The sequence below is a fragment of the Ceratotherium simum genome, chromosome 1 (assembly GCF_057802395.1).
Source record: "Ceratotherium simum simum isolate JZ-2026a chromosome 1, ASM5780239v1, whole genome shotgun sequence".
In the NCBI taxonomy this organism is placed as follows: domain Eukaryota; kingdom Metazoa; phylum Chordata; class Mammalia; order Perissodactyla; family Rhinocerotidae; genus Ceratotherium; species Ceratotherium simum.
The window spans coordinates 36,941,398-36,969,156 of record NC_141900.1 but is presented as its reverse complement, the minus strand read 5'-3'; the positions used below and the strand labels follow the sequence as shown (position 1 = coordinate 36,969,156).

The 27,759-nt window shown below is 35.5% G+C and overlaps 1 protein-coding gene across 1 annotated transcript; it reads left to right on the top strand.

Annotated features, from left to right (window-relative positions):
- Positions 1-684: 684 nt before the first annotated feature.
- Positions 685-27,420, top strand: LRRD1 (leucine rich repeats and death domain containing 1). The gene is made up of 5 exons (XM_004431335.3): positions 685-2,631; positions 6,662-6,860; positions 23,644-23,805; positions 26,451-26,568; positions 27,234-27,420. Exons 1-5 carry the CDS (start codon positions 685-687, stop codon positions 27,418-27,420), a joined length of 2,613 nt encoding a protein of 870 aa, XP_004431392.1.
- Positions 27,421-27,759: the final 339 nt, after the last annotated feature.

Genomic DNA, 27,759 nt, shown 5'->3' with positions numbered 1-27,759 from the left:
GACCTATGGAGCTGGGACCCAGACCTCTGAGGAGGGGTGCTGCCCAGCTGTGCAGGTACCTCAGGAGTCACACAAAAGACTTAGTGTCAGGCTTTAGTCCTTGAAAATGTTGTTTTACTTCTAGCTTACTTTTACAGAAAGCATCTTCTTCTTTAAACATTTTACTTCCTGCTGTTAGAAAATTGTCATAATGTACTGAATTTATTGGGATAAGACACTTCAGTACCATGTGTAAATCTACATTGTCCACAATGCAAAAGACATTCTCTGCATGTGGCATGGGGTGGTGGCGGGGGCTCTGGCTATCCTCTTTCTGTCTTCCAAAAATTTGCTGAATTCTTTCATTCCCTTATGTCTCATTTTCTTTAATCTTTTTTCTTCCTTTCTATAATTTTAATGTGATTTCAAAAGTATCACGTGATAAATGTGTGCAATCAATAAACTATCCTTAACCAGCAATCATATATAAAATTAGCTCATTAGTTATAAATGTATTGTTTTTGTTTATTAAATTATTCATTATAGACTAAAAATTGTATTAAAATCCATTTGTAATTTTTACATCTTTATTACATCTCTTCTTGTAATATCAACATTTGTTTTGTAGATTCAAAAGGAACAAATTAAGCATGACAATTAAAATTGAGTTACAATCCTGTATCGGTATAAAACGTATCAGCAAAGATGTCTGAAAAGGAGGGTACTTCAGAAGAGCTGGAGGATGTCGCTACTCAATTTGGGAAAGAATCTAGATCATGGTCAGTGGAGGAGCCTGGATTTACTAAAGAAACATCAAATTCATTAAAGGAAGCTTCTGATGGGAAACCTTCCAGCCAGATTTGTGAAACACGTCCTAGAAAGGAAACATTGAGTATATATGATGATACATCAACCTCCTCCTCTGGAAATAAGTCTAGGAGAAATGAAGAACAAAGGAAAACTCCTCAATTTTCTGAAACAATCACTGGATATGACACCTTACAGTCAAAAACTGAAACTTCACAAAGTCCATCATTATCAATAACTAAGATGACTGCTGAGTATCAGACTTTCGTTGACTTCCTATCTCATGAAACATTAGGAAAAATTAGTCCACCGCTCTCTGAAGAAAATCAGAAAGGACTTGGCTTAGAATCAGATAACTTTACAGTTAACCTCAAGGCCAAGGGTTTACAAGAATTTCCTAAGGGCATTTTAAAAATCAAATATGTAAAATATCTATATTTAGATAAGAACCAAATCAAAAGCTTTAAAGGGGCAGACTCAGGTGATCTGCTAGGACTTGAAATTCTATCCTTGCAAGAAAATGGGTTATCATCACTTCCATCTGAAATTCAGTTCCTTCATAATTTAAGGATATTAAATGTCAGTCACAACCAAATATCACATATACCTAAAGAAATATCACAGCTTGGGAATATCAAGCAACTCTTTTTTAATAATAATTACATTGAGAATTTTCCTTCTGGCTTAGAAAGTCTTGGAAACTTGGAAATTTTAAGTTTGGCTAAAAATAAGTTACAACATATACCAGATACTCTGTCTAGTTTGAAAAACTTGAGGGTTCTCAATCTGGAATATAATCAGTTAACAATATTTCCTAAAGCTCTGTGCTTCCTCCCGAAGTTAATTTCACTAAACCTTACTGGAAACCTGATATGCAGCTTGCCAAAAGAAATTAGGGGGCTTAAAAATTTAGAAAAACTTTTACTAGATCACAATAGACTTAACTTTTTGGCTGTGGAAATTTTTCAGCTGCTCAAAATGAAAGAACTCCAGTTGACTGACAATAAATTGGAGCTTATCTCACACAAAATTGAGAATTTTAGGGAACTTAGGATTCTAATACTTGACAAAAACTTACTGAAAGAAATACCAGAGAAAATTTCCCACTGTGTAATGTTGGAATGCCTTAGTCTTAGTGATAATAAGTTAACAGAACTTCCTAAGAACATCCATAAGCTTAAAAATTTAAGAAAACTCCATGTAAACAGAAATGATAGAGTAAGAATACCTGAAGATATCTCACATCTTAATAATATGGTCAGTCTAGAATTTTCAGGAAATGTAATCACAGATGTTCCCATTGAAATAAAAAACTGCAAAAAAATAACTAAAGTTGAACTGAGTTATAATAAAATAGTGTATTTTCCAGTAGGTTTGTGTGCTTTAGAGTCTCTTTATTATTTAAGTTTTAATGGAAATTATATTTCAGAAATACCTGTGGACATATCTTTCAGTAAGCAACTGCTTCATTTAGAGGTTAATGAAAACAAACTCCTTATATTTTCTGAGCACTTTTGTTCTCTTATTAATCTGAAATACCTGGATCTTGGTAAAAACCAAATAAGGAAAATTCCAGCATCTATTTCCAACATGGTATCACTCCACATCCTTATTTTATGCTGTAATAAATTTGAAACTTTCCCTATAGAAATATGTACTTTAGAAAATTTGCAAGTACTTGATCTTTCAGAAAACCAAATACAGAAAATCCCTTCAGAAATCTGTAACTTAAAAGGAATCCAGAAATTAAACATGTCAAGCAATCAATTTATATCTTTTCCTGTTGAACTATGCCAACTTCAATCACTGGAAGAGCTGAATATAAGTCAGACAAATGGGAGAAAGGTAAGAGATTGATATTTTGGGCTTTGGGGGGAAGGTGGGACTGAAGGGGATCAAAATCTAAGCTGTAGTGTATGTGTGTGTGTTTTAAATTTAGCTGAAATATTTTGTTTTTTAGAGGATAGGCTTTTTTTTTTTACCCTAGACATTGCTTACAAATACACTTCTCAAAACAAAAGATTTATAGGAAACTATTTCATTAATATGAAATGCCAAGTAATTAAAGCCGACAATTTTACAGATTTCTTTTTATTTCAATTTAATTGTAAAAGGAGTTTTAAAGTTATGGATGTATATAAACATATTATTGGAAATTTGGAAAACTGAGAAAAGTTTAAAAAAATCATTCCACAAGAATACTATTGTAATATAACTACTGGTATTATGTTGATACAACTTACTTTTAGTCTTTTTTTTCTTATGTGTATGATTTTATAAGCACTTATAAAAAGACTACACACTCAATTTTAAATTCTTCTATTTTCACTTAATGTATCATAAGCATTTCCCCACGATATAACACAATCTTCCCAATAATTTTTATAACCAATACATGATTTATGTAACTAATCCTCTGTAAGCATTTAGGGATGTTGTAATTATTCATCATCATAAATAATGCTGTGGGGCCGGCCCCGTGGCTTAGCGGTTAAGTGCTCGCTCTCCGCTGCTGGCGGCCTGGGGTTCAGATCCTGGGCGCGCACCGAAGCACTGCTTCTCTGGCCATGCTGAGGCTGCGTCCCACGTACAGCAACTAGAAGGATATGCAGCTATGACATACAACTATCTACTGGGGCTTTGGGGGAAAATAAATAAATAAAATTAAAATAAATAAATAAATAAATAAATAATGCTGTGATGAACGTCTTCAAAAATATAGACCTTTTTCATGTTTTGCTAATTCCTTTGGGAATTATCCCTAAAGAATTGCTGTATCGATGGGAATAAATGTTCTTATAGGTTAGCATTTCATTTTTACTCAAACGCTAAAGAGTGAATTTTATGGAAATACTTTTTTAAAAATCAAAACACTACTGATTTATATTAAGATTTGTATTAATAAAAAGGACACAGCTATTATCTGGCTATCTTTAATTTGACCATCACAGTCAAATTAAAGTCCTTTGATTGAGACTGGACTATTATCTAGATCAAGATTTCCCAAAGTCTGTTCCTAAAAACACTAGTCCCATGAGCTGCTCCTCAAAAAATAAAATAAAAAAAATAAATAAAGGGGAGAGAGGTTCCTGTGATCAAACAGCTTTGAGAAGCATTGGGTTTTTCTCTTAGAGAATCACAATGAACATTAGTATATTAAAAGCTCTGAAGAGTCCTGCGCTTTAAAGAAACTTGTTTGTCTCCATTTAACCCAAATTTCCCAAACTTATTTGACCTTTTTTAACCTAACAACTGCTATATAATACATTTCCAGAAAAGCTACTCCAGGGAATACTTGCTTAAGTAGATGGAATGAATAATGATACTTGTGTTTTAAAAGTTATTTTTGTACTAAAAGACACATTTTAGTTCTGCATTATAATCATCAACTAATTCCTTGGCTGATTTATAAACCTCCCACTTTCTCCTCCCGTATTTTGCTGTGGAAGTCTACAAGGCTGTGTCCTAATTTCTCTTTTCTATTAACTCCTTCCTAGACTTCACCACACCATGCACATGACCCTCAAATCTACATGACTAGAGCTGATCTCTTACCAGTGCTCTAGTCCCCTAGTTCCCAATTTCCCTGGAAATTCCCTGTTCCTCTATTCTTCTATTGTCTCAAACTCAACATAATTTCAAAATCAAACTCATCTTTCTTTTCAATGTAACTCCCTTCAAAACTTCTCCATTTTTTTCTCATTCTACTTTCTTCAGACCTGCCCATTTAGAAATCATAGAATCATCTTTGACTGTTCCTTTTCCATCACCAGTTATATTGGATCTTATACCAAAATTGTCTCATTTTTCCTCTGAAAAAGCCCTTGGATCATCTCCCTGATTTTCCAGTGTCACTGTCTCCATCCTGGTCCATGACCATCACTCAGTTCATGCCTAGACTACTCGAGGAGCCTCCTGACTATTCTCTTTGATTCAGTCTCCTCCTTTTTATTAGGACTTGTCAAAACTGTCAGACTTCATTCCAGAGGACTGTTCTCGGAAATCCAGATTACATATTTATTGCCTACTCATGGTGGGTGGTTGCCAAAGGCACCAGTCCACATCATTACAACATCGTTTTCCATATGGAAAAAAACGATTTACAAGAATTCCTCTCAAAAAGAATATCCTATATTATTGGAAAGATCACTTTGATAACCCCTTTTGGGTAGAGGTGAAAAGCTCAAAGGATTAATTTATATAATAGCAGATGGTCACTAAACAGTCTTCTGAAGAAGATGAGTCAGGTTAATCACAGGGCTTTTATTTTGCTACATGAAGGATGCCCAACAGGAGTCTTCCTTCCATAGTAGCTCTATCATCACACAATTGTCAGGCACTTCTTCTAACAAATGTTGAGCAAGTAGTTAAAGAATACCTATTTGATAGATTGTCAAATTATGGACCTGCCCACCTGTCTTGATCTGACTCCTACCTCATGGGCCCAGCTCTCAAGTCTTGCCATAGCCTGGTTCCATGTTCCTTCTTCAAACATATCTCTCTTTGCTTCTTATCACCTCTCTTGACTGGTCACCTTCTCACTGGCCACTGATATTTGTCTTGCCTTAAGTGTCCTGTAACTTCTATCCAATCCTATTCATTCTTAAGAGGCCACTTGAGTTCCACCTGCTACATGAAGCTTTCTTTTAGTTCTCCGATTTGTACTGATATAGTCTCTAAACTTCCAGATATGATTATTGTATTCTTTATTTTGGCACTGGATTGCCTATTGCTTAATTCTGTTTCCTGATTTTTTATTATGCACGTATTTTGTTCCTTGAACTAAGTTTTCATTTCCTTGAAGTTCGGGACTGTCTCTTGTGCTTCTTTTATATCTGGAAGAACATTGAGCACAATATCCAGTATTTACCTTGTTGTTTGGTTATTTCTGAGGAGTCCATATATTCAAAATTCTTTTGTTCACTCACAGAACTTCCTTTATTTCAAAAGCCACAGATAATGGCCTTATTTTCTTTGAATACGCATTTCTTCTTCCCGTAGCAGAGTATCTTAATTCCTTATTTTGTAATATTTTTATATAGAATTTTTTTTTTTTTTGGTGAGGAAGATCAGCCCTGAGCTAACATCTGATGCCAATCCTCCTCTTTTTTTTTTTTTTTTTTGCTGAGGAAGATTGGCCCTTAGCTAACATCCGTGCCCATCTTCCTCTACTTTATATAGGATGCCACCACAGCACGGCCTGACAAGCTGTGCGTCGGTGCGTGCCCAGGATCTGAACCTATGAACCTGGGGCCACTGAAGCAGAGCACCCACCCTTAGCTGCTTGCGACACCGGGCCAGCCCCTATATAGAAATTTTTATTTGAGGCTACATTGACAAACTGAGTGTGTCCACTCAAAATGGTTTTATTGAGCATTTACTCAAAATGCATTATGCTTGGGAATATATACACAAAAAGCATAAACGTATATCGTGTCATTTAAAAATCCAAGGAAAACACACAAAGGACTAATAAAAAGCAATGTTGATAAGAATAGGAATAAAGAGATCAAATGTGGGACAGAATAGTTGGGAAAGACTTCATGGAGGAGAAGAAACCACAGCAGGATCAGATTTAGGGAGGGAAGGAAGGGATAAGGTGGCAATAAACATCGACCAATGGGAGAGTGAGGGAAATGGGTTAGCAAGCCACAGGGTTGAACTGGTAGCGCTGGTCAGACTGGGGAGGTACTTGGATGCTGCACAGTATGTTGTGGGTTTTAGCAAGGAAGAGAGCCACAAAGAATTTGTGACATAGTGAAAATATCTCCTGTTTAAGACAAAAAAGAAAAAATCCCTCCTTCCATTTGGTATTAGAAAAATTTTTAGTCATAGAAATATTTATTAAAAATATAATTGTGTCATCTTTTTACAGCTAACAAGACTTCCAGAAGAGCTATCTAATATGACTCAACTTAAAGGACTTGATATCTCAAATAATGCAATCAGAGAGATTCCAAGAAATATAGGAGAATTGAGAAGTTTGGTTAGTTTAAAGGCATACAACAATCAAATAAGTTATTTGCCACCATCTTTTCTATGTTTAAGTGATCTCCAGCAACTAGACTTGAGTGGTGAGTGTCAAACACAATCAATAAGCATAATCAATAAGTAGAGTACTAGTGTCTAGGTTGCAAATTTTGCTGACAATACAGAAAGGCAAACAGTCAACGTAATGTATTAAGTGCTCGTTGGAAGGAAATGGCTATCGTAGGTACAGAAAATGAGAGCAGAGCATAAGGTCCAGTGCCTTCCCTGAAAAAGGTTATAATCTAGCTGGGGAACTTTAACATATGTTCATTTCCTTTCTGCCTTCTCTGCTTATACCCAGTCATTCAGTATTTCTTCCTTTTCTAACCCGACCTCATGTCTCCCTCTACACACACCTACTTTCATAACCTTAGGTTAGCATTTTCTCTATTTTATCCTCTCTGCTGGCTCCCTTGACCCCACTCCTAGTCTGCACTACTCTAATACCTTACAGGCTTTTACAAAGTAAATCACTACAACAACCAAAAAAAAAAGAGTAAATCACTCTCTCTAAAGATATGAGAAAAGATTTCCCAAAGCACAACAAACACCAGACTGGTATTTTTCTTAATAATTTTTGCTATGAAATATTTCAAACTTACAGAAAATAATAAACACTTGTTCACCTACTCCCAGGTATAAGGAATGTTAATATTTTGTGATATTTACTTGAGATATTTTTGATCGTTAAGAAATAAAATAATAGAGTTGAAACTTCTTTTGTACTTCTTCTCAAAATAGAAGTAACTACTGTACTGAAATTGGTGTATATCTTTTTTCCATCCATGTTTTTATACATATATATACATATACACACACATACATATCTCCGTTAAAAAGTAGTACTATTCTGAGTTTTTTAATTTTGTTAAATCTTATCATACTACATGGAATATAATTTACCATTCTGTAATTTGCCTGTATCATTTGTCATTTCTAAAATTACTCCATGTTAACTTACATGTAGACCTATTTAATTCATTTTAAATGCTGTATAATATTCAATTATATGGTTAAACAACAATTAATCCATTATCCTGTTGATAGACAATTAGGTTGTTTCCAATTTGTTTGCTACTATAAACATCCTTATACATGTTCTTGGTATGTATCTGCTTGAGTTTCTTTAGTACATATAGCTATAAGTAGAATTGCTGTATCAGAGGGCATGTACATCTTCAATTTTACCAGATTTGTGCAAATGATCTCCATAGTGGTTGTACCAGCTAACCACATGAACAGTTGAGTTTATGAAATGATATCTTTCAGTTGGAAGTAGTATTTATAACCAGAGCCCTGCACTTTCTTAAATTTAGAGAATTTCTAGATTAAAAACAAAGTTCATCTTTTTGGTAGAATAGTACCAGTAGTACAATAAAACCTGCAGTAATGTATCAATATTAAGATATGATGCAACTGGAATTTCTCTCCTAAATCTCCAGAATTCCAAGTAAGTTGGCTGTGCAAGTACACATCAGTCATTTCATTAATTTTGCAAAAAGTTGCAATAACTCAGCCCTGCAATTGAATTTTTTGGTCCCACTTTTGTGTTATGGCAAAGTTTTACTGTATTTTAGGAAGGCTATCTATTTTGTCCAAGTGTAAGACATATTGCACTCACCTACGATTTGTGCATGGAAAAAATGAAGGCTGGCCAGAGCCTCCTGGTCCATTGGAGAACATGACTACCAATGGAAGCATAGTTCTCTGGAGCATGGCTTTCTAGTACAGACTCAAGACAGAATGGGGAGATCATAGACTTTTCTGTGAGCTTAGCCAGTACTCTGTTAGTCCCTATCAGAATTAGAAAAATGTATCAATCAGGATCCAATCAGGAGACAGAAAGCACATCTTAGTTAATGACTAAATATAATATTATTCACCACATCACTGAAAGGGTGAAAAGAGAATTTTAAGATTATCACAAAGGTAGCAATGGCGGGAAGCAGTAACCACTCTATGGCTGAGGGAATAAAATGAAGAAGCTGGAATTATCAAAACTTACAGGCTTGGAGGAGGGGCCACGCAGGGTGAAACCTAGGAGTCTGAGGATGGAGCACTGCTTGGCTGGTGCTGGTTTCTCTGAGCTTAGTGGTAGTGTGTGTGTGTGCGCGCGTGTGAGAGAGGTAAAGCTAGTTCTGCAAGTGTTAGGAAGACTGCCAACTGCATTCAGCTGTTGCTGTGTGAAGGCACTGTTGCTGGTGGGGTAAAAGAGTGTTGCTAGGGTGACATGCAAGAAAAAACAGTCAAGAAGCCCACGGACGTGGGTTTGGAGCTAAGAGACAATTACTAAACAATTGGCGTGCCCACATCACCAGCATTTATTGCCAAATTTGAAGTCAGAAGGGCTGAGTTCAAATCGCGTCATTTAATCTGTCTCCTCCATTTGTAAATGAAGCTAACAGGAATACCCATGCCATAGATTTGGTTTGCAGACTGAATGAGACTTTGAAAGCCTGTAGCATACTATGAAAGCATTCTTCAAACAAAGATGTTTATATACTCTTATGAATGAACCCCCTCTGGCACGAACTGCAGTGAATTTAGGAAGATAACCCATCTGACCCTGTTTTTCTCATCAGCAAGATAGGAAAGCTACGACTTCTACTTGTTCACAGAGTTGTTGTGGGAGTATAATTAGATAAAACTTATGAAAATATTGTGACAAATGTGAAGCATTATACCAATGAAGGAGATTTAGAGATTGATTCCTTTCTTTCCTCATACCATGGGCTTCGGAGCAGGACAGACCTTAGAATTCTGGCTCCATCATTAGCTAGGAAGTTATTTTTTTTAGTGTTAAGCTTTTGTTTCCTAATCTGTAACTGGAAATAATGATATCTACTCTTTGCATTGTGAGGATTAAATGGTCAATCAGTAAGCACAAAAACTGATGCAGTGTAGGTTTTTAACAGATGTTAGCTCCTCTCCTCTAAGGAGCCAAAACACCAAGTGAAAGGAAGGTAGATTGACGTGTGAGCTGCTTGTGGTTGTCCTCGGGGAGGACACTTCTCCTGCCTCACGGTTCTCTCTACAAATCTGCATTGATAATGCAACTGTGCAGGATTTCATCATCTCCTTCCTGCAAGACGGCTAGTTATGCTGGTATAGTTCTATGTTGCTTACAGCTGGCCTCTGTTCTGATGCCCAGTGCCTGTGCCAAACCAGTTGTTAAATATTTTGATTATCACCACTGATTACATGGACTAATGTAACAGCCTCTGAAAGGTCTCCTACCTATAGCCTCTCTCTCTCGTCCTGGTGTTATTGCCAATATTTTTAAACACTTTTTATTGAAGTACGATATACATACCAAAAAAAGTACATATTGCCTCAAAAAATTAAAATTAAAAATAGAACTACCATATGATCAGCAATTCCACTTCTGGGTATTTATCCAAAGGAAATAAAAACAGTAACTGTAAAAGATACATGCACCCCCATGTTCATTGCAGCATTATTTTATCTAAGTGTCCATCCATTGATATCGCGTCATAGAAATGCGGTATAGAGCCAGCCTTGATGGTCTAACAGTTAAAGTTAGGTGCTCTCACTGCCTTGGCAGCCTAGGTTCGTTTCTCAGTCGCGGAACCACACCACCCCTCTGTCAGTTACCATGCTGTGGTGGCGGCTCACATAGAAGAACTAGAAGGACTTACAACTAGAATATACAACCATGCACTGGGGGGGTTTGGGGAGAAAAAAAAGAGAAATGTGGTATATATACATGTACAATGAGATATTATTCAGCCATAAAAAAGAAGGAAATCTTGGGGCCGGCCCGATGGTGTAGTGGTTAAGTTCACATGCTCCACTTTGGTGGCCCGGGGTTTGCGAGTTCAGATCCCAGGTATGGACTTACACACTGCTCATCAACCCATGCTGTGGCGGCATCCCACATACAAAACAGAGGAAGACTGGCACAGATGTTAGCTCAGGGACAATATTTCTCAAGCAAAAAAGAGGAAGATTGGCAACAGATGTTAGCTCAGGGCCAATCTCCCTCACCAAAAAAAAAAAAAAAAAAAAAAGAAGGAAATCTTGCCATTTTCAACAACCTTGAGGGCATTATGTTAGTGAAAAAAGTCAGACAAAGAAAGACAAATATCATATGATCTCACTTATATGTGGAATCTAAACAAACAAACAAAAAAACTGAACTCATAGACAGGGAGAACAGATTGGTGGTTGCCAGAGGTGGGGGGTGGGGTGTTGGTGAAATGAGTGAAGGGGATCAAAAGGTACAAACTTCCAATTATAAAATAAATAAGTCCTGGGGATGTAATGTATAGCATGGTGACTATAGTTAATGATACTTTATTGTATATTTGAAAGTCACTAAGAGAGTAGATGTTAAAAGTTCTCATCACAAGAAAAAAATTTGTAACTATGTATGATGATAGACGTTAACTAAACTTATTGTGGTGATCATTTCAGAATATATACAAATATCAAATAATTATTTTGTACACCTGAAAGTAATATAATGTTGTATGTTAATTTTATCTGAATTTTTAAAAGTACATATTGTAAGTGTATGTCTCAATGAATTTTCACACACTGAACAAACCCATATTTCAGGACCTGATTCAAGAAACAGGACATTCCCAGAAACCCCTTCTTGCTTCCTTCGAGTCTTCTCTCTCTTCTCTCAACTAAGGATAACCACTATCATGATTTCCAATAGTGTGCCTTAAATCATAAAGTATACACTTTTTGTTTCTGGCTTCTTTCAACATTATGTTTTTGAAATTCATTCATATTATTCTGTGTAGTTGTAAGACCATTCACTCTCAATGCTGTGTATAGTCTATTATGTGAATATACTGTCTTTTATTTATTCCTGCTGTTGATGGACATTTAGTAGGAAAGCAGTTGTTTCCTTGAGGTCAGATAACAAACTGTGTGTAATTTCAGTCCTTTTAAATTTATTGGGACTAGCTTTATGGCTCAGCATATAGGCTACATTGATAAACATACCATATACTGTAAAAAAGTATTCTGCAAGTGTTAGATACAGTGTTTTATGAATATCATATAGATCCAGGTAGTTGACAGTGCTGTTGGAATCTTCTGTCTTTATTGATATATTGTTTTGTTATGTTAATTGCTTAGAGAGGGGTGTTAAAATCTACAACTATGGTTGTAGAATTGTATATTTTTTGCTTTAATTGTCAATTTTTTTCATGTATTTTGAAGGACTGTTACTAGAAAAACACATATATGATTATCATGACTTTCAATTCTAATGAATTGATTTTTTTTGTGTGTGTGTGTGAGGAAGATCAGCCCTGAGCTAACATCCAATGCCAGTTCTCCTCTTTTTGCTGAAGAAGATTGGCCCTGAGCTAACATCCGTGCCCATCTTCCTCTACATTATATGGGACGCTGCCACAGCATGGCTTGTCAAGCAGTGTGTTGGTCCATGCCCAGGATCCAAACCTGTGAACCCCGGGCCACCAAAGCAAGATCTTAACTGCTACGGCACCGGGCCAGCGCCTGAATTGATTTTTTTATCATATAAAATACCTATCTCTAGTAATAATCTTTATGTTGAAGGGCATTTTATCTAATATTAATATAGCCTTTCCAGACTTCTTATGCTTACAGTTTGCATGGTATATTTTTACTATCAACTTACTTTCAACATATCTGTGTCTTTATATTTAAACTACATCCCTTGTAGATAGCACCTGTGTCTTTATTTTTAACGTGAACCTCTTTTAGACAGCATATAGATGGGTCTTGCTTTTTCATCCTGTATGGCAGTCTCTGCCTTTTAATTGGAGTATTTAGTCAATGAACATTTCATATAATTATTGGTATGGCTGAATTTAGATCAGCCACTTTACCCCTTGTTTTTTATTTTTTTTTTTATTTATTTTTTTGGGGGGGTTTTTTTTTTGTTTGTTTAATTTTTTGTTTATTGCAGTAACATTGGTTTATAACATTGTAAAAATTTCAGGTGTACATCATTGTACTTCTATTTCTGCATAGATTACATCATGTTCACCACCAAAATACTAATTACAACCCATCACCACACACATGTACCGAATTATCCCTTTCACCCTCCTCCCTCCCCCCTTCCCCTCTGGTAACCACCAATCCAATCTCTGTCTCTATGTGTTTGTTTATTGTTGTTATTATCCACTACTTAATGAAGGAAATCATGCGGTATTTGACCTTCTCCCTCTGACTTATTTCACTTTGCATTATACCCTCAATGTCCATCCATGATGTCACAAATGGCTGGATTTCATCGTTTCTTATGGCTGAGTAGTATTCCATTGTGTATATATACCACAGCTTCTTTATCCATTTGTCCCTTGATGGGCACTTAGGTTGCTTCCAAGTCTTGGCTATTGTGAATAACGCTGCAATGAACACATGGGTGCATGTACCTTTACAAATTGGTGTTTTCAAGTTTTTTGGATAAATACCCAACAGTGGGATGGCTAGATCATATGGTAGTTCTATCCTTGATTTTTTGAGGAATCTCCATACTGTTTTCCATAGTGGCTGCACCAGTTTGCACTCCCACCAGCAGTGTATGAGAGTTCCCTTCTCTCCACATCCTCTCCAACACATGTTGTTTCCTGTCTTGTTAATTATAGCCATTCTGACGGGTGTCAGGTGATATCTCATTGTAGTTTTGATTTGCATTTCCCTGATAGTTAATGATTTTGAACATCTTTTCATGTGTCTGTTGGCCATCTGTATATCTTCTTCGGAGAAATGTCTATTCAGGTCCTTTGCCCATTTTTTAATTGGGTTGGTAGATTTTTTGTTGGTAAGATGCATGAGTTCTTTATATATTTTGGAGATTAAGCCCTTATCAGAAGTATGGTTTGCAAATATCTTCTCCCAATTGTTAGGTTGTCTTTTCGTTTTGTTGATGGTTTCCTTTGCTGTGCAGAAGCTTTTTAGTTTGATGTAGTCCCATTTGTTTATTTTTTCTATTGTTTCTCTTGCCCGGTCAGACGTGGTGTTTGAGAAGATGTTGCTAAGACTGATGTTGAAGAGCATACTTCCTATGTTTTCTTCTAGAAGTTTCACAGTTTCAGGTCTTACATTCAAGTCTTTAATCCATTTGGAGTTAATTTTTGTGTATGGTGTAAGGTAAGGGTCTACCTTCATTTTTTTGCATATGGCTATCCAGTTTTCCCAACACCATTTGTTGAAGAGACTTTCTTTTCCCCATTGTATGTTCTTGGCTCCTTTGTCAAAGATTAGCTGTCCATAGATGTGTGGGTTTATTTCTGGGCTTTCGATTCTCTATAGATTCAATGCAATCCCTATCAAAGTTCCAACAACATTTTTCACAGAAATAGAACAAAGAATCCTAAAATTTATATGGAACAACAAAAGACCCCAAATAGCTAAAGGAATCCTGAGAAAAAAGAACAAAGCTGGAGGTATCACACTCCCTGATTTCAAAATATACTACAAAGCTGTAGTAACCAAAACAGCATGGTACTGGCACAAAAACAGACACACAGATCAATGGAACCCCTTGTTTTCTGTTTCTCTCCTCTGTTACTCCTTTTCTGTCTTCTTGTTGAATTGTTTTTCTTTGGTAGGTTTCAAGATTTTCTCTCTTTCTTTCATTTTCAGCAGTTTGACTATGCTGTGTCTAGGTGTGTTTTTATTATAATTAAGACGAAATTCACACAACAAAAAATTAACAATTTTAAAGTGAACAATTTGGTAGCATTTAGCACCTTAACAATGTATTGCAATGTACCACTACCTCTGTCTAGTTCCAAACAGTTTTCCAAAGAGGCAGAATCATTTTACAATCCCACCAGCAATGTACAAGGATTGCAATTTCTCCATCCTCATCAATATCTGTTATTTTAAATATTTTTGGATTACAGTTATGCTAGTGGATGTGAAGTGGCATCTCATTGTGGTTTTGATTTGCATTTCCCTGATGGCTAATGATGTTGAGAATCTTTTTAGGTGCTTCTTGGCCATTTGTATATCTTTTTTGGAGAAATGTCTATTTAAGTCTTTTGCTCATTTTTAAGTTGGGTTGTTTTGCTGTTGAGTTGAAAGAATTTTTTATATATTCTGAATACTAGACCCTTATTAGACATATTATTTACAATTTTTTACTCCTATTCTATAGGTTTTCTTTTCATTCTCTTGATAATGTCTTTTGACATACAAAAGTTTTAAATTTTGAAGAAATTCAAATATCTATTCTCTCTTTTGTTGCTTGTGCTTTGGTGTCATATTTAAGCATCCATTACCAAATCCAAGATCATTAATATTTATGCCTATATTTTAAGAGATTTTATAGTTTTATCTCTTATATTTAAGTTGTTGATCCACTTTAAGTTAATTTTTGTATATGGTGTGAGGTAGGGGTCTACTTTCACTCTTTTGCATGTGAATTTCCAGTTGTTCTGGCACCATCTTTTGAAAAGATTATTTTTTTCCCCTTTGAGTGGTCTGGGCACCCTTGTTGAAAATTAATTGACCATAGGTATATGGATTTATTTCTGGATTCTGAATTCTATTCCACTGGTCTATAATGTATGTTGAACACATGCCAGTCTCATACTGTTTTGATCATTGTAGCTTTATAGTAATTTTTGAAACAAGAAAATGTGAGTCTTCCAACTTTGTTTTTCTGTTCTCAATACTGCTTTGGCAATTTGAGGCCCCTTGCAATTCTACAAGAATTTAAGGATCTGGTTTTCCATTTCTGCAAAAACGGCCATTAGAATTATGATAGAGATTGCATTGAATCTCTAAATTGCTTTGGGTAGTATTGCCATCTGAACAATATTGTCTTCCAATCCATGAACACAACATATCTTTCCATTTATTTATGTCTTTTAGATTTTTTTCAGCAATGTCTTATAGTTTTCAGTGTACAAGTCTTGAACTTCCTAGGTTGAATTTGTTCCTATATATTTTTTTGATGCTACTGTAAATGGAATTACTTTCTTAATTTCATTTTCATTGCTGGTATATAAAAAAAAAAACAATTTTTGTGTGTTGGTCTTGTATCCTGCAACTTTGCTAGATTTAATTATTAGCTCTACTAGTTTTTTGTGGATTCTTTTGAGTTTTCTATGTATAGGATTATGTCATCTGTGAATAGAGGTAGTTTTACATCTTCCTTTTCACTCTGGTTGCCTTTTATTTCTTTTTGCTGTCTAATTGGGCTGGCTATACCTACCAGCCCAAATTTGAATACCAGTGGTGAAAGTGGGCATCTTTGTCTTAGGGGAGTATTAGGGAGAATTTTGGGGGGAAAGCTTTCAGTCTTTCACCTTTGAGTATGCTGTTACCTATGGGTTACTCTAAATGCCCTTTATCATGTTGAGGAAATTCCCTTCTATTTCTAGTTTGCTGAGTTTTTTTTTTTTTAATCATGAAAAGGTGTTGAATTTTGTCAAATGTCTTTTCTGCACCAATTGAGATGATCAAGGTTTTTTTTTTTTCTCTTAATGTCATATATTACATTAATTGATTTTCTTATACTGAACCACCCTTGCATTCTAAGATAAATCCCACCTGGTCATGGTGTATAATCCTTTTAATATTTTGTTGGATTTGCTTTGCTAATGTTTTGTTGAGAATTTGTTCATAAAGGATATTGGTCTGTAGTTTTCTCTTCTTGTAGCGTTTTTTTCTGGCTTTGGTATCAGGGTAATGCTGGCCTCATAGAATGAGCTAGGAAGTGTTTCATCCACTTCAATTTTTTGGAAAAGTTTGAGAAATATTGGTATTAGTTCTTCTTTAAATGTTTGGTAGATCTCACCAGTGAAGCCATCAGGCCCAGGACTTTTCTCTGTTGGGAGATATTTGATTACTGATTCAATCTCCTTACTAGTTATGAGTCTATTCAGGTTTTCTATTTCTCTGTGATTTAGTTTGTTAGGTTTTGTGTTTCTAGGAATTTGTCCATTTCATCTAGGTTATCCAATGTATGGGCATAATATTGTTCACAGTACTTTACAATCTTTTTATTTCTGTAGAATCAGTAATAATGTCCCCATTTTCATTTCTGATTTTAGCAATTTGTCTTGTTTCTTTTTTTCTTAGTCCATCTAGCTAAAAGATTATCAATTTTGTTGATCTTTTCAAAGAACCAACTTTTGGTTTTGTTAATTCTATTGTTTTTCTATTCTCTAGTTCATTTATGTATCTGCTCTATTCTTTATTAGTTCCTCCTTCTGATAACTTTAGCTTTAGTCTGCTTATCTTTTTCTAGTTCATTTAGGTGTAAAGTTGAGTTATTGAATTGAGGTATTTCTTCTTTTTTAGTATTGGTATTTCCAGATATAAATTTCTTTCTAAGCATTGCTTTTGCTGCATCCATAAATTTTGGTATATCGTGTTGTCCTTTTCATTCGTCTTTTCACATTTTCTAATTTCCCTTTTGATTTCAAATTTGACACATTGGTTGTTTATAAGTGTTTTTATTTTATTTTATTTTATTTTTTTATTTTTCCCCCAAAGCCCCAGTAGATAGTTGTATGTCACAGCTGCACATCCTTCTAGTTGCTGCACGTGGGACGCGCCCACAGCATGGCCGGAGAAGCGGTGCGTCGGTGCGCGCCCAGGATCCGAACCTGGGCCACCAGCAGCAGAGCGCGTGCACTTAACTGCTAAGCCACGGGGCCGGCCCTAAGTGTGTTGTTTAAATCTGTAAAATTTCCAGTTTTCCCTCTGTTATTTTTGCTAGTTTCATTCCATTGTGATCAGAGAAGATATATTATATGAGTTCAATCAATTTTAATTTACTGAGACTTGTTTTGTGGCCTAATATATGGTCTAGCCTGGAGAATATTCCATGTGCACTTGAGAAGAATATGTGTTCAGCTATTGTTGGTTGGAGTGTTCTATGTATGACTGTTAGGTCTAGTTGCTTTATACTGTTGTTCAAATCCTCTATTTCCTTACTGACCTTTTGTCTGAATGTTCTATCCATTATTGAAAGTGAGGTATTAAAGTCTCCAACTATTATCATAGAACTGCCTATTACTCCCTTCAATTCTGTCAATATTTGCCTCATATGTTTTGGGGCTCTGTTGTTTGTTGTGTAAATTTATAATTGTTATATCTTTGTTATGTATTGATCCTTCTATCAATATATACTGTCTTTCTTGTTCTTTGTAACAGTTTTTGACTTAAAAACTATGTTGTCTGATATTAGTATAGCCACCCTAGCTCTCTTTTGGTTAGTATTTGCATGGATATCTTTTTCCATCCTCCAATACCTAGTGCCATGAAAGAAAAGAAAATACTATTTTCCCAGTCTTTGCAGCTTAGCTCTAAGCTGGCGCATTTCAATGCTAAGCTAGGCCACCTACAACTCTGTCTTAGTCTTCCTCTTCTGGTTATGTGGTGCCCAGAGATCCACCATAGATGCAAGCCTAGGATTCTCTCAGTTCTCTTCCGAGCATGTGTCTAGTCCTGGCCATGCCTGATGTGTCCCATTTTCCCCCGAATACACTGTGGCCCTTCTGAGCCCTTATTCCCCCAAGAAACTTCCTGCTCAGCTTCCTCCTTCCTGGGCTTTTGGATCTGTTTGCTGCTTGCCCTGTCTGCTGTCCCTTGCCCCAGGTGGGTATGAACAGTGTATGTCTTAAAATGTTACAAGTGTCACTGGGAAAGCAGCTCCAGCCTGAGTAGGGTGAACAAAACAAAGGTCAGCCTTTGTGTCAGTCCCTCGGGAAAACAAAAGAGAGGGCAAAATGCAAAATCACAGTATTTCAAGGACAAAGTCCATATTATCTCTCCGGCACCAGCAAGCTGCACCAGGAATGTGGGCTGCTACACTAGGAAATGAAGGATGGTAGGGAATTGAGTGAAAAAGCCACCATGCTCTCTTACCAAATTTCTGCTGCCTTTTTCTTCCATTGAGCAGTATTCTGGTTACTGTAAGATTTGGACTAAATTCCAAAATTCTGAAAAAGCTGATTCTATCTGTCTTTTCTAGTTTATGATTGTTTCAGTGGACAGGCTGATTCTTTGAAAGCCCTACTCTGAATTTTCTGTGACGTGGTTTTTATGTGCATTAATACTGCTTGGATTTCACTGAGCTTCTTGTCTGTATATTTATGTATTTTACCAATTTGGGGGATTTTTCAACCATTATTTCTTCAAATATTTTTTTCTGCCTTCAATCTGCCTCTGCATTCTTCACAATTACCTCTTCATATTGTGCTGCAAATCCCTAAAGCTGTGTGTGTGTGTGTGTGTGTGTGTGTGTGTACAGAGCATTAGGGATCTTGTATTGATCTATCTTCAAGTTCACTGACTTCACTATCATCTCTATTCTGGTGTTAAGTCCATGCAGTTAATTTTTTACCTCAGATATTGTATTTTTCAGTTCTAGAATTTCCATTTATTTCTTTTTTTATAGTTTATATTTCTCCCCTAAGATTTCCTATTTTTTCATTCATTATGAGCATATCTTCCTTTATGTTCTTGAGCATAGTTATATTAGCTGCTTTAAACTTCTTGTATGTAACCTACAACAATTGAGTAATTTTTTCTCTTAGGAATGAGCCACGTTTTCTTTTTACTCTGTTTTGAATCCTGGAATTTATAATCTATTCTATTTCTCTCCAAAGAATGTTGATATTTGTTGTTGTTGCTGTTGTTGCTTCATTAGGCACTTAAATTGGCTGAACTAAAAATACAAACTCCTTTACTGTGGTTGGCAGCTCCTTATAGCTCATTTCAGTACTTTTAGCCATTAGCTGTTATATTTGTTATCTATTGTTGTGTGGCAAATTTCCACAAAATTTAGCTTCTTAAATAAATAAACATTTATTTCACACAGTTTCTGAGGGTCAGGAACCCAGGAGGAGTTTAGCTGACTTGTTCTATCTCAGAGCCTTGTATGAGATTGTAGCCAACTTGTGGGCTGGGGCTAGAGTTAGGTTTGACTGGAGCTGGAGTATTTGTTTCAAAGCTTATTTATATGGCTATTGCCATATGAGCCTGTTCATGACATGGCAACTAGTTTTCCCCAGAGCTAAGTGATACCAGAGAATGAGAGAAGGAATATGCCCAAGATAGAAGCAGCAGTATCTTTAAAAGCTTAATTTTGTGATAATGACAGAAGCTATGTCTGGGGGCAGTGGATATATAGGAAATCTCTGTACCCTCCACTCAATTTTGCTGTGAACTGAAAAAGCTCTTTAAAAGAATCTAAAGCTACTGAAACAAAACAAATCTTGGAAGTGATATACCATCACTTCTGCTTTATTCTATTAACCACACAGACCAATCCTGGTACAATCCTGGTATAATGTGGGAGGGGACTACACAAGGTGGTGAGTAACAGGAGGTGGGCATCACTGGGGGCTGCTAGATAGCCCTAAATTTATTAAAGGAATCACGTTTGTAGTTAAAAGCTTTCACACGAAGGAAACTGCAGGCCCAGATGACTTTATTGATGAATTCTATCAAATATTTAAAGAAGAAACAATGCCAATTTAAGAAATCTTCTTTCATACAATTGAGGATAAAACACTTCTAAACTCATTCTATGAGGTCAGTATTACCTTGATAGTCTAATGAGACATAGACATTACTAGAAAAGAAACTTACAAACCAATATCCTGCATGAACATTGATGCAAAATTCCTTAACAAAATTAAACGAAATCAAATCCAGCACTATAAAAAATTATAATATATCATGACCAAGTGGGATTTATCCTGGAAAAGCAAGGTTGGGTTAACATTCAAAAACTAACCAATGTAATTCACCATAACAATATAGTGAAGGAAAAAAAAAAAGCATATGAATATCTTACTAGATGTATAAAAAGCAAAGAGCCTATGACAAAATACAATGTCCATTCCTGATTTTAAAAAGCAAACAACAACAACAACAACAAAAAGAAACCTGTCAGCAAACAAGGAATAGAAGGGAACTTTCTCAACCTGATAAAAGGCACCTACAAAAATCTACAGCTAATATCACACTCAATGGTAAAGGATTAAATTCTTTCCCACTGTGATCAGGAATAAAGCAAGGCTGTCCTTTCTTACCATTTCTCTTCAACATTATACTGGAAGTCCTAACTAGCGCAACAAGGAAAGAAAAAGAAATTAAAAGTATAGAGATTGGAAAGGAAGAAGAAAAAAACGATTTTCTAGGTAGAAAATCCCAGAGAATATACTAGAACTAATACGTGAGTTTAGCAAGATTGCCATATACCATGTTAATATACAAAAGTCAATTGTATTTCTAGTAATTGTGTACTAGTAACGAATGATTGGGAACTGAATATTTTTAAAAGTAACACTTAAAATAACACCAAAAAACAAAATAGGTATAAATCCAACAAAGTATATGTAAGATCTGTATGCTGAAAATTACAAACATAGATAAAATGACTCAAATAAGACCTAAATAAGTGGAGATACATAGTGTTCATAAATTGGAAGACTCAATATTGTTATGTCAGTTCTCCCCAACTTATCTCTAAATTCAACTCAATTCCAATTTTAGCTCATCCTAGCAAGGTTTTCTATTTTGGAAAACAATGAGGCAGCTCTAAAATTTATATGAAAGGCAAAGGAACCAGAATAGCCAAAATTATTTTGAAAAAATACAAAGCTGTAGGACTCACATAGCCTGATTTCAAGACTTATGCAAAGCTACAGTAGTGCAGACAGTATAGTATTGGCAAAACAACAGACACCACAGATCAATGGAACAGAACAGAGTCTAGAAATAGACCCAGTTGGTCTATTGATTTTTGTGGTCAATTCATTTTTGACAAATGTGCAAAGGTAATTCAATGAAGAAAGATAGTATTTTCAAGAAATGGTACTGGAACAACTGGATGTCCAGAAGCCAAAAAATAAAACAAACAGCAACAATAAAAAAAAAAAAACAACTTTGATATATACCACACACCATATAAAAAATCGACTCAAAATGAATCACAGAGCTAAATGTAAAAGTGAAAACTATAAAACTGCTAGGTAAAAAAATAGAAGAAAATCTTTGTAACCCTGGCAAAGATTTCTGAGATACAACACCAAAATCACAATCCAAAAACAAATAAATGATAAATTGGACCTCATCAAAATTAGAAACTTCTGCCCTTCAAAAGGTGTTGTTAAAATATGTTGAAATATGGAATAACCGCAACTCTGATACATTGATGGTAGGAATGCAAAATGGTACAGAGGCTCTGGAAAATAGTTTGGTAATTTCTCATAAAGTTATACACATATTTACCATACAACCTACCAATTGCACTCCAACTACACTTTTATTTCAAGTGAAATGAAAACTTATATTTAATAAAGAACTGAGCACAAATGTATATTAGTGGCTTTATTCGTAATCACCAAAAAGTGGAATCATCCCAAATGTCCTTTATCTAGTGAACGAATAAATTATGTACATTCAAATAATGAAATACTTCTCATTAATAAAAAGGAACAAACTATTGATACATCAATAAACATCAATAAATCTCAAATGCATTATGCTAAGTGAAAGAAGCCAGACTCTAAACACTACATACTGTGATTTATAACATATATATGTTATACATATGCATATATGCATATATAATTATGGGTTTATAATATATATTATAAAACCCCAGATATGTATATACATACACACACACTCCTAGAAGCAATGAGCAAAACTAGTACCCAGATTTTGGTTTCTAAATACCATTCTTCACTAAAAGGAACCAGGTTCCTTTAGTTATGGCTATAAATAATATAACTATAAATTTATAAATAATATAAAGGCAAACTTTAGGTCAGTTCCTCTCTAAATGATTACAAATTCTTACTTTGTCATTTACCACAGTTTTACTTTTTATGTCAGGTTTGTATTGTACTAAGGTGGTGTTGAAAAAATTACATTTAGGGAAGTGGAGCTTAATTCCTTGTGGGTGGACTAGACTTAGTAACTCAGTTCCAAAGAATAAAGAGTATGGAAAGGAAAAAATCAAAACATTATACTGGAGAAACCTGGCAGACGCTATTTTAGTCAAGGGATCAAGATTAACATCACTACTGATGTGGGTATCAGGTAACCCTGATGTGAGGTGATGAGAGCACTTCACCTCTGTGGTATGCTTTCCAAAAACACATAACCCTAGTCTAATCATGAGAAACTATATCAGATAAACTCAAGTTAAGGAATATTCTACAAAATACCTAACCAGTACTACTCAAAATTGTCAAGATCATGAGAAACAAGGAAATACTGAGAAACTGTCACAGACCAGAGGAGACTAAGCAGACATAACTGTATGCAGTGTGCTATCCTGGAATGGATTCTGGAACAGAAAAAGGACATTTATAGAAAAACTAATGAAATCCAAAAAATGTCCAAAGTTTATTTAAGAGTAATGTACCGATGTTAGTTTCTTAGATTTTACAAATGTAATATGATAACCCGAGATTGTAACATTAGGGAAAACTACAACAGGATGAGGAGTACACAGGGACTCTACAGTTTCTGCAACTTTTCTGTAAATCTGAAATTATTCCAAATAAAAAGTTTATTTAAAAACTGGCATCACGCCTACTCTGTAAAGTCATTTCCTGTATTATAAGAGGAAAGCCTCCTATCTCATCTGCCATCCTCTATGAGAGGAAGGAACCACCACTCTGATTCTGTTCTTCCTCCTTTTCACTCTCAGCAAGTGGACAACAGTAAAGACTTATGATTTGCCAGCATTGTGAGGATCCTCTGGTACTTTGCCAGTGAGACACAGTAGATGCCCTGTACATAGTTGTTATTTGTCTCCATAGTTTTCTTTTACAGAAAGGTATAATTCAATTATAATTTTTTTTCTACTAGGAAATAATCTGACAGCTCTGCCTAGTGGTATCTACAACCTTTTTTCACTGAAGGAGATAAATTTTGATGATAACCCTTTGCTGAGACCTCCAATGGAAATCTGTAAAGGAAAACAATTGTATACTATTGCACGCTATCTACAGAGGGCAGATGAAAGAGATGGTAGGTGATGAGTAAGTGATTGACTAGCTGTTGATTGACAACTAGATGACAAACTATCACCTGTACATTAAAAGACAGTTTGCTTTAATTAGAGGCTTTCAATCTGTCAGAGACATTAAAATATTTATCATCTTCCCTTTTCTGAAGGTTAGGAGTTTATTTTGATAATTCAGATTATTTAATCTGTGTCCATAGAAGGTGAACCACTGAAAACAGGCAAATCCAAGTGGAGGGATGAGCTGCTTCCTACCTATTGTCCTCAATGCCCTTCAATATGTTTTTCATTATGGTTGTGGCCAGACTCAGAGAATCCACACACAGATTTCTTCATCAGTTCTGATCTACATCATCATACATAGTTGTTCTAAAAGTCATATTTGGCCTTGAAGGAAATCCACAGATACTTTCCATTGATGCCAATCAGTTTTTGGCCCACGATGATAACCCATCTGCAATCCTTGGACAGTCCTCATTCCTTCTGTCCTTAAGCACTCCGTTGGTTGCCCCTGATTATTACAGAGAGCAGGTGCATTTTCTTTAAATGTGCTTCCATTGGACCAGATGGAGACTGGTTTCTCCAGGCCTCTGGGAGGGAAGTTTCACTATCCAATTCTTTCCCTGGGGCTGGGTTCCCAACAACTAAGCTTTTTCCTGGGACTCTGACTTTGCCATTCGCTGTCAATCCTCAGAGTGGATCCAGATTTTGGTCGTCCAATTTAATGCAGTATTTAAGAAGTATTAAATCAATTTAATAAGTATTGATCCAAATTTGGGGAAAAGGAATGCATGAAATGGTCCCCTAAAATCTTTCTATCATGTCCCCTGTCTATGTAATAGAGTTTACATCAGCATAATCTCATAATCTAGTGAGATGGTCACTAATACAGTCCTCTGTAATCCACAATATACGTCCATCTATGTGGCTACCATTCAAAATCTTTTGCAATACTTGGGCCTCACTGATGGAAGGAACCTAAGAGATAAAATTAAAAGTCACAGTAGTGGGCCGGCCCCGTGGCTTAGCGGGTAAGTGCACACGCTCCGCTGTTGGTGGCCCGGGTTCGGATCCCGTTTGCCCAGCCACGCACCGCTTCTCCGGCCATGCTGAGGCCGTGTCCCACATACAGCAACTAGAAGGATGTGCAGCTATGATATACAACTATCTACTGGGGCTTTGGGGGAAAAATAAATAAATAAAATTAAAAAAAAAAAGTCAGTAGCTATTTTCTCTAACTTCTATGCAAGTTGGTTCTGCTAATTATTATCATAAAAAAGGGATATTTTATAATAATTTTATTTCTAAAAAATAAAGTTTTTAAGGGTTTCCAAGGATCCATAAAGTATTCCTGTTAGGTAACAGTATTTTAGAGAAGGGCTGTAAAGTTACGTGATTGGACCTCCTTGCTAAATTTCAAGTTCCTGAGGAAGGAGGCTTCATGTGGTTCTAGCCTCTACGGAGAAAGTATAATGAGCAATGGCAACAGACCAAAGGCAGCAAAAACAAGAGAACCCTAGCCATTTATCTCCCTTCTTTATGCAAAAGGGGCCTTTATACTGCAGGCTTGGCACCCAGAGAGTGTGAAGAGGAAGTCATCATGGGAGATATATTTATTCTGCAATTAACAAAGAACAGGGGGTCACTTTCTTAAAATTTTACTCAGGAGGTTTTCACTTACATCATCAGCATACAATCTAGACTGAGGGATTAATGATATGAATAAAATTTAAAAAAGAATGCATAGAACATATTTGAGATGATTACAGAGGGGTGGTAGATGGCTAGTTCTTGAAAATTCCCAAAGTACCTTGGTCAACAAAAAAATGGATCTAGTTCAAATTAGCTAGAAGCTTTTTTTTTTAAACTAAAAACTTTCTACTTATATGTAAGCCAACAATCATTAAATAAGTGATTTGAATATAAAATATGCATATATACACCATATTCATAGTAGATGTGAACTTGGTTTCTCAAGTTAAAGAAACACATTAGAAAGCCATAATTGGGGCCAGCCCAGTGGCTTAGTGGTTAAGTGCATGTGCTCCGCTACTGGTGGTCCGGGTTTGGATCCTGGGCACGCACCGACGCACCGCTTCTCCAGCCATGCTGAGGTCGCGTCCCACATACAGCAACTAGAAGGATGTGCAACTATGACATACAACTATCTACTGGGGCTTTGGGGGGAAAAAGAAAAAGAGGAGGATTGGCAATAGATGTTAGCTCAGAGCCGGTCTTCCTGAGCAAAAAGAGGAGGATTAGCATGGATGTTAGCTCAGGGCTGATCTCCCTCACCAAAAACAAAAACAAAAACAAACAAACAAAAAAATAAAAACCCATAATTGAAGGAAGGAGTTAAATTCATTTCAAATCCTGAAAGAATTAAAGAAAGGGTTTGAAAATCACTTTGAAGTGGCTTATAATATCCTTTTAAATAGCCATTTTATGTTGTAGGGTTTTTCCGATTTTAGAAGAAATGGAACAAATGGTTCAAATTTCAATTTGTATATTAGGTCTGCGTTTTACTTTTCGATTTTACTTGACACGTACTCTTGAGCACAGAAGTAAGAAACCTAGATATAATATTAACTCAAATTAGACTACGTTTTCAAAAAAGATGGCCTAAATTTTCTTCTATGTTCAAATGTAGAGAAAATCTTAGAGAAGATCTTCAAGATAGTTGCCAACAACATCACGGAAACAAATTTTGAATTTTTGTGTCAAAAATTAAATCTGGCTATCTCAGAAACTGATATGTCTACAAAGAGGTAAATATGAATACATACTTATACATATGGAAAAGCTTATCCTCATGTTCTGATTTATATCATATTGATATTACATGGTTTAGAAACATTCATATTAACATAAACTCTAATTTGCTGTGAAAGACTGATTGTAGTTTATTATATATTTGAAATCCATGTGGGTATAGTGTTAAGAGCAAGGGCTCTGAGGACAGACTGCTTGGCTTTAAATCCTAACTAGTTTTGTGACCTTGGATAAGTCCCGTAACTTCTCTGTGCCTCAGTTTCTTCATTGGTAAAATGGACACACTTACCCAAGAGAGTTGTGAGGAGATCAAGTTATAAAGTATTCAGTACTATAGCAGTAATGTACTGGTTTATAGTACATTACTATAATAATATCCACATTTATTGTTTTGAGGTCTTGAGTAAATCTCTCTTAGAATTGAATATTAAATGAATTGTTGATTTTCTACAAGGAAACAAGGGATGGCATGGTGCTAACATTCACTTTCTATGTGCCAAGCTTTGTGCTAAATTTTCATATGGATGATCTTCACCAATTAATTTAATCCTCACTTCAATCTGGTAAATTGGTTTGAAACCCTAGATATATGATATTTAAATAGTTTAAAACAATGTTCTTAATTGATAATTAAAATAACTATTATTTTTCAATTTTTCAGCACTGTTTCATTAAGTGAGAGAGTCCACCAAGCACTTGATAGGTGGAAAATGGAAAGTAACAACTTGTCACCAACCACTGCTGCTTTAAGAGACCAACTAACTCGGACGCTAACTATAATAGGAGCATATGAGATTATAGACAAAGTAACAGCTTTAAAACTTTTTACATGTGCAATTAAATTCTGAACGGTGCATACATAATAAAAACTGAAAACTTACGGTGCACTTACATAATGGATATAAGAGAATTGCATGTCATATCTCTTTTCATGCATTCCTAAGAGATGATAACAATTCATGGCTACCACTCTAATGTTATCATAAAAAAACATTACAGACACTGTTTTGTGTATTTGTTCTGTTGCCTTGGAATTATGATAATGATTTTTAAAAAGAAATAATGCCATTTAAAAATTTTTTGTTACATAACGCTTTTATATAGCCCAAGTTTATAGGTAATAAGGTCATTAGTAACTTTCATTGGAGTTAGAAAGCCGAACTTTATTTTTTACGAACTGTAATGAA

Coding starts and splice junctions, on each gene's coding strand:
- LRRD1 (XM_004431335.3), top strand. CDS start 685: ATGTCTGAAAAGGAGGGTACTTCAGAAGAGCTGGAGGATGTCGCTACT. Junction 2,632..6,661: donor GTCAGACAAATGGGAGAAAG/GTAAGAGATTGA, acceptor ATCTTTTTACAG/CTAACAAGACTTCCAGAAGA. Junction 23,806..26,450: donor GAGGGCAGATGAAAGAGATG/GTAGGTGATGAG, acceptor GTTCAAATGTAG/AGAAAATCTTAGAGAAGATC.